Below are 7991 nucleotides of genomic sequence, written 5' to 3'. Positions count from 1 at the left end.
ACTTAAGTTTAAGGACTTGTCGAAGGAAATTAAGGGATATTTGATTTGAAGAATCAATCTATTCTAAATCTATTCTAAACGAAGTGGTGTATCATAAATCTATTATATAAATTTGGTATAATAAATTCATTCCTCCTACTATTACTAATTATTAGCCTATAAGAAATACGATAGTGATAGATAAACTCATCATATTTCAGAAAAAAAGTAAGAAGTAAAAAGATGATCATTGCATTCCACAATCTAAACAAAAAAAGTAAGAAGTACGAAGATGATAGACCACCTTACTTCCCACACCCTATAAGTCTCACTAGTTAAAATTAAATTAAATTGAATTATTTTAATCTCTTCCAATCCTTCAATGGTGCGAACACTAATTAGATGCTTGGTTTGGGAAATTATCAACATTTCTATTTACACCAGACATTTGTCTACAGGGAATAATATGACAATCAAACAGACCACTTAATTCATTGGAAATAAATGATCCATGAATCTACTTAAATTTGTGATAAGATGTTCCGTCCCGTTCTTTAGACGGAGCATCCTAGGCCAACATTTGTTTCTTCTCAAGGCAAAATGCAATAAGAGGAGTTAACAACCATCACCACCAAAATGCAGTTACAATCAATCAGAGAGGGCAAATCAAGATATCAAAGATGCAAAGTAATACCATAATTCCATCCCAGCTTGAATTAAGAAATACATGTGATGACAGTCATGAAGGAACAAGGGAAAGATAGCGCACGAAACCTAGCAGGTTCCCCACACTTTGTGCTGCAGCTTTGTTGTTGTTGTCTTAACTATGGCGGTGGCGATTCTTCTTCCACGAGGGAAGTAAAGGACAGGGGGATTTACAGACGCCAGTCAACCATCCATGGGGATACATTGCCCTGGCAAATCATTTGGTGTTGTTCCCGTTGCACTTTTGAACGAAAACGTTGTTATGTGCATTGCCATTCGAGCGAGAACCGTTACTGTTGCAATTGCTGCTCCCAACATCCTTGCGCTTAAGACTGGACTTCTTTGCCCCCCATATACGAACTGTGTGATCGTCGCTCGCTGAGGCGAGCATGTGGGGATTCGCAGGATTCCAACTGACGCAGTTGACTGTGCCCGAGTGACCAGCAAGAGTCTCAATGAGATCGCCAGTGGCTCTATGCCATATGTAGACCTGGAAACATGACAAGTGTTGCATATTGTTCAGTTGAAGAAACGGACAATTTCAACATATTTATAACATACTGAAAAAAACCAGCAGCATGGTTTGGTCAAAGACTGATAGGAAGTGACAAGTATGCTGCATGCCGAATGTATGAAACTATAGAAGATAGGTGGTTGAAACTAGCATGTGCGTGTCAAGTATGCTGCATGCAGACATAAGCACTTGTGCAATGAGGATGGTTCAAATGACAAACATGTTTCTAAACTATAAGGTGTTTTGGCTTTTCTAGGTACATACCTTTTGCTATGCACCTAGATATACGCTATGTCTAGTAATGACATAATTTGGAACACAGGGTAGCTGCATACTCTATTAGATTTGACTCGTTGGACAACAAAAATAATTGTCTAGAACAGCATTTGTCTGGGAGTAACAGACATATTAATAAAAACAGCACATAAAAGACAACAAAATGTAAGTGCATACTATAGCCATTAGGTGGGTCACAAGGCAATCATCAATCATCATACCTGTGAATCTTCACTCCCACTAGCAATGAACGCCTGCTCAAATCCGCCAAAACAAGACCTTATCACAAACCGGGTGCGCTTATGACCATTGTACCGGTTGACACGAACAGGATCATTTCTTATGTTCCACAAATGAATCTCTTCGCTTACAAGATTTACAAGCAGGAAATCACCGTCTTCTGATAGACAAAATGAAGTAATTGTACTACCCTCTTCAATTATTCTCTCCTGTTTTGTCTCCCTATCAAATAGAAGAATTGTGTTCTGCTTGCTCATGCTTATTATAAGGTTTCCATCTTTTGCTACAGCAAAATCAGATGTTCCTGTTGATCCCTGCCCTTTCCAGCAATCTACTTCCTTACCATCTAAATCCCAAATGCAAAAGTTTTGATCAGCTAAACCAGATAATTGCTTTCCATCTGGGAACCAAGCACATGATATCAAACCAGTGGCAGACTTCTCGTAAACATGAAGACATTTGCCAGATTTAACATCCCAGCGTCGGATGGTTTCTTCCTGCCCACATGTGAGGAGCTGACAATCATCAGGGCTCCATGCAACCATCATCACTGACTTTTGATGGCCACTCAATGTATGCCTCAGTAATAGCTCTCCATCCTCATCAACCTAAGAAACGAAAAGATTAATTCATGAAGATATAAATGAAAAAGGGGGAAAGTAAACCGCACAGCATGGTCAATAACATCAGAACAGAAGTAAAAAATCAAACCTACCTTTATCAGTAGCAAATTACAGGATCAAAGTTTCTACATGTACTAGGAAGAAGGACTACAACTCAATCTTCACTGCTGTGTAACTGTAAGATGGTGGGGGCATACACTTCCATGATCAACAAGAACATAGAGAAGTGCCAGGATTCAAACTAGGGAGCAAACTTGGCACACATCTAAATTGAATTTAGTTCCAGAAGCTAACACGATGTAATTAGTAGTAGGCTTTCAGCGGGGAAAAATAATATGAAATGGCAAACTTCTGCCTTCGTTTTGAAAACAAGCAAGGATTTGACAGTCCACTTTTTTGTAAAAACATAACAAACAGGTGATGGAAACAATTAGTAAGATTGCACAAGTTCAGTTCTTGTTATGAGATGTAAAATAGGAACTAAGGAACAGGCCACCCCGTTTGTATGCAGACCATGAGAAAAGAAGACATTAGAAGCACAGGCCACAAGTTTACCTCCCATATAATTGCAGATTTATCATTTGACGCTGAGGCTAAATACTTTCCATTATTTGAGAATTGAATAAACCACACTTCATCGTGATGTGCACGCAAAACCTGCAACATATTTTTTTACTTGTGAACATCAAACTCTAAGATATGCATCTACTAGAAAAATAATGTCTTGACCAAATTATCTAATTCTCACATCCAGTTAGAAGTGAAAACAAAGTACAATACAAGTTGACGGTTTCTATTTATTTTTGTCAAAGTGAAATAAAAGTTTCTTAACAAAGGAAACATAACCTCAGCTAACAGAATATTTTTATGAATTCCAGAGATAAGTGGCACTCTTTTTTTCTGTAATAATACCTCTGCAGTAAACTGAATTATACAAATTATTATTTTGCAACAGATGGTGAGAAGTGAGGAGAAAGGAGATGGTCAGATGAAGCAAGGGGGAGCTAGAAGGAAGCTTAAAAAGGTCTACAATGCTATAAAGCTGGATCATGACTTCAGATTTGCAAACTGCAGCATCAGCATTGTGACTTCCATTGTTTTCATCCAAATTGCTATGTATGGGTAGGGCAGATCCAATGCTAGAGGCTCTCCCACATGAGCGGGGTCTAAGGAAGAGGTAAACCTATGTAACACCCTGTCCAATCCCTGGACCAGCGATACTTACTCCTGGCAGCTCTCTAGGATCATATATTGTCCCCACAGTCCAACACGAGTATTTTATGCGCACTTTGTCCTCACTCATGCGCACCGAGAAAACTTCTCGGTCGGTCACCCATCCCAAATTGCTCCAAGCCAAGCACACTTAACTTGGAGGTTCTTTCGAGATAGGCTTCGAAAAAGAAGATGTGTCTTGTTGGCATGGATACACTATTAATTCTATTAAGCCTTGGGCCAGGACATCACCATCCTAGGGACCAGGACATCACAATCCAGCCCCCTTAGAAGACCGACGTCCTTGTCGGTCAACCTCAATCCAGGAACCTCCCCTCTTAGCCACGTCTGTGTGTCTAGTGTCTTCATATGTCATGACATGTGACCACTCCGGTCCCACATGCACCATGTGCCATGTACCCGAACCCCGTAGCCCACACACACCCGTGAAACCTCGAGAGTCGGCTCTGATACCATTTGTAACACCCCATCCAATCCCTAGACCAGCGGTACTTACTCCTGGCAGCTCTCTAGGATCATATATCGTCCCCACAGTCCAACACGAGTCTTTTGTGCGCACTTTGTCCTCACTCATGCGCACCCGAGAAAACTTCCCGGTCGAGCACCCATCCCAAATTGCTTCAAGCCAAGCACACTTAACTTGGAGGTTTTTTCAAGATAGGCTTCCAAAAAAGATGCACCTTGTTGGTATAGATACTCTATTAATTCTATTAAGCCTTGAGCCAGAACATCACCATCCTAAAGGCCAGGATATCACAACCGAGGCAGACCTTCCCTTGCAAACGCGGAGAGCCTGGAGAGCCTGCTTCGAACCCACACCCTAGTGACTCAATGAGACCTCACCACTGAACCAGGCCTGCCCTTCAGATTTACTATCCCATAAATGCCCTTCAATTGCTATGTATCATAATCCAAATATAGATAAAAAGGATAGATCCAGTGCTGGTGGCTCCCACTGTCCCACATGAGTGTGATCTTGGAAAGGAATAATCGAGACAAGCCTTACCCCTGCATTTTGCAGAGAGGCTGCGTCGAACCCAGGACCTTTGGCTCAGTGGAAAGGCTTCTCACCACTGTGCAGCCAAGCCTGTCCCATTGAGACAATGGTAGTGAAATATAAAACAAAAAGAACCATGGAGAAGTGTTTTAAATAACATACAAATAACAAATCAAGGCAGTACATGAGTGGCTGACCAGCAGACACAGCACTAGCACTTATGTGGGGCCTTAGCGCTCCACACAAACACCAAAGCAGGTATCAGAGTTTTTATACCTGTAGCGTGCAAGATGGTATCTGATCTTTCCCACAGTGATGATCAATGTAAAGTGACAACCCATCAACAGAATTATGGAAATAGCAAGCATCTCTTTGCACAGTAAGTGCTTGCTCAACTAAATTTTCTAACCTCCTCTCTGGCACCATAACAGCTGGAGGAAGCACCTTCTGCAATTCCTCTAGAAGCTTCAACCGTGAACTAGAAGAATCAATTCCAAGCTTTGAAAAACCAAGGAACAACTGCTGTGAAGAACAAGAAATCATACAAGTCGACAGTTCATGCACTCTTTTTCTATTAACACCAAGGGGTGTGATCTCACATCGTAAAGTCTTCATAGCACCCATGACATTGTCATTTTTTAGAAGTTCAAAGAATTTTTGCTCCAATATCAAAAATGCCGCAGATTTCAAGATGTTTTCATCTTGAAGGCCAATTGTATTCATGGTAACCACCGCATTATCCCAATTTCCATCAATCACCTGTTCTCTGAAAAGTTTCACCATAGGGTTATGTAAAATAATCCCTGATTCCTCCTCCAGAACTGCTCCACTTTTTTCATATCCAAGACTATACAGAGTTTTGGTGATTATCCTAACAAATTCCTCCTTCTTAATAACACCCTTGGAACCAACCATAACTTCTTTCCCTTGGGAAGGCAAAGGTCTAGCCATTGTACTTCCCAAAGGATTGGAAAATTTCGAAAACGAGAAACAGTCTGGTAAACTTGCAGATTCTACTGAGGATGTTCTTGCGCGTTTTGAGGGTGGCTCGTCATCTTCAGAACCTCCCATGAAATGCCAAGATCAGCCCATATATTTTTCACTTCAGGGAAGGTGATGGTATGCAATCTCCACACAAACTGTTGCAAACAGTTACCGAAACAGATAGAGGATTCTGCAGAGAATGAATTAAAAAAATGAGTCATGAACTATCAAGCAAGGTCGCAATTCTATTCGTCTCAACCTGGTACAGTATGTGGTGCAAACCCAAGAGAGTTTTCATAATATAAAAGTTAATCACAACTAATGCAAGGAACACACTGCGTTGAGAACAAACTACAAAGTGACAATCAATCCTACTGGATATAATATGTACCACAAATGACAAGGGCCACCTGCCAACCAACAAAAAAAATGAAACCACTAGTACCAAGGAAGTTGAGAGAAAAAATAGCTATAGCTATTAGTATAATCTCAGAGATAAGGGTACCATGTTGAAAATTATATACAGAAATAAATAATTGGCCCCAGCCCCGCTACAGATCTCACCCTGGCCTCGGACTGCACTCACTTGACAGAGGATAAAACACCCATTTGATACTCAGCAAAGGGAGTCATAGATTTCTGGTCGTTAACCTTCGTATCCAACTAGAATTATCTGATTGCTTGGCAGCGTATCCCACAGTGTAATCAAAGGCAGGACAAAAATTAGCTTGCGCACATCAAAGCGAAGCCATGGCAACACTATCTTGTGCCAGGCATCTCTGAATTAAAAGAACCTTGCTACAATGTAGCCAACCGTTGTAGTTGGAGAAACAACCAATGGGTTAGCTGTGATTACCTCTACTACCTGAACCAAAAAGTGGCAAGATGATCCGATTTCACCTAGTAATAGAAAATACTAAAAGGAGTGCGCAGAGCAAACTATTGATATGCCAATCAATATCAGCCAGCCTACGAAGCAGCCAAAAAAGTTCAGCAGCTATTCTAGTCGCAATACCTACAGGTGGTAAATTTATCACTGCAAGCACATTCGACATAGGGATGCATAAGTTGCAGTTTGGTTGTAAATTTAGTACAAACAAAAAGTGTGCATGCTTGGGTAAGCCAAAGTCTCCAACAACCCACTGAATCCTATCTTTGACCATGTCAGTACAGGATAAGGCACGCAAAAATCAACTCCCTAGCTTCCTTGCACACCAAAGATTCCACGCACAGGGGGCACGCATCCCTTCCCAACCGAAGCACAACTTGCAAATGGATCAACACAGAGTCATTCACGGCAATGGCAGATCCCCATCAGCAATCTACCTCTCCGCAACCCACTCCGGGCATCGGACAAGAACACGCAGCAGGCGGCGCCGTGGCACGCCCCCGATCACGGAATCGTTCGCCCCACCCAACCCAGCACCAGTTGTAGAGCAGAAGTTCGCTCGTCTGTTCATCGCACCTAGACAGGGCGGCGAGGGAGCCGGTCGCGGGCAGTAAACCGGTGCACGCAAATGGCCAAACCCCCCGCCCCACGCGGTGGACACCAAGCAGCGAGGGTTAGCAATCGGAGGGTAGAAGGAGGGACCTGACCTTCAGCCGGGAGTCCCGATCCCCGCTGATTCGCCGAGAAACCCCGAGAGGAGCCCCGAATCCGCGCCGAATCTCCAGGGAATCGCCCGCCCCGGCGGTCGGATTGGGTGGGGAAAGCGTCGAGGGGGAGAGGATGCGTAGGGAGGGAGGGAAGGATGGTGGTGTTTGGCTTGGGGGAGAGGGGAACCGACTGAATAGAAACGGGATTGGCACGGGGGTGCAGAGTGCAGACTGCAGACGTCCAGTCTGGGAGAAGAGGTTCATGGCCTCATGGTACTCTCGTCTGAACCATAGTTTCTAGAGCTTTTCGGCGGTTAGTTTTTTTATTTTAAAAAAGTAATAATAATTTTTAGTTGATATTCTTAGTTTTTTAAACTTAGACACTCTATTAGTTGTTAAAATTAGTTAAAAACATTTAAACAGTATAACTAATAATTTAGTTATTAGCTACTTTATTTAAAGACACCCTAGACACCTCCAGCTAATAATCTATCTAATTATTAGTTACGCTCTCAACTACTCATGAGTTATTAGTTGGTTTAGAGTACCTATTTGTTAATTGGATAATTCCAATAGCAATTTTTAGCTAGCTAGGTATTTTCTCTAGTACATTCAAATAGAACCTTAGAGAATGAGGCTTTTAATATTTTATATAAACTCAACTTTTTTAAGCTAAACAAAAGCTGGTTTAGGGTACATATTTGTAGTTTCATCGAAGCCAAACAGAAGCTGGTTGTTTGAGTTGTTCAAAAACTAAAACTAACAGGACCTTAAAATACTCATATTTTTCTCTTTTATTTAAAAGATAAGAAAAAAGTGTCTCGTGGTAAAAGGGAGAGGTTAC

General features: G+C 41.8%; 1 protein-coding gene across 2 annotated transcripts; it reads right to left on the bottom strand.

Annotated features, from left to right (window-relative positions):
* Positions 1–446: 446 nt before the first annotated feature.
* Positions 447–7446, bottom strand: LOC100194293 (leunig-related7). Of its 2 annotated transcripts, XM_008678413.3 has the most exons (5): positions 7148–7446; positions 4844–5741; positions 2893–2994; positions 1696–2322; positions 581–1174 (listed from the first exon to the last, which is right to left on the bottom strand). In XM_008678413.3, the coding sequence occupies exons 2-5, from the start codon at positions 5636–5638 to the stop codon at positions 902–904; spliced, it is 1797 nt and encodes a 598-aa protein (XP_008676635.1). In that variant the 5' UTR covers positions 5639–5741; positions 7148–7446; the 3' UTR covers positions 581–901. The 2 variants fall into 2 exon arrangements, with proteins under 2 accessions (NP_001132804.2, XP_008676635.1); NM_001139332.2 differs by lacking the exon at positions 4844–5741 and having other exon boundaries at positions 447–1174; positions 7148–7430.
* Positions 7447–7991: the final 545 nt, after the last annotated feature.

The sequence above is a fragment of the Zea mays genome, chromosome 4 (assembly GCF_902167145.1).
Source record: "Zea mays cultivar B73 chromosome 4, Zm-B73-REFERENCE-NAM-5.0, whole genome shotgun sequence".
In the NCBI taxonomy this organism is placed as follows: domain Eukaryota; kingdom Viridiplantae; phylum Streptophyta; class Magnoliopsida; order Poales; family Poaceae; genus Zea; species Zea mays.
This window is presented reverse-complemented; position numbering and strand designations above follow the sequence as displayed.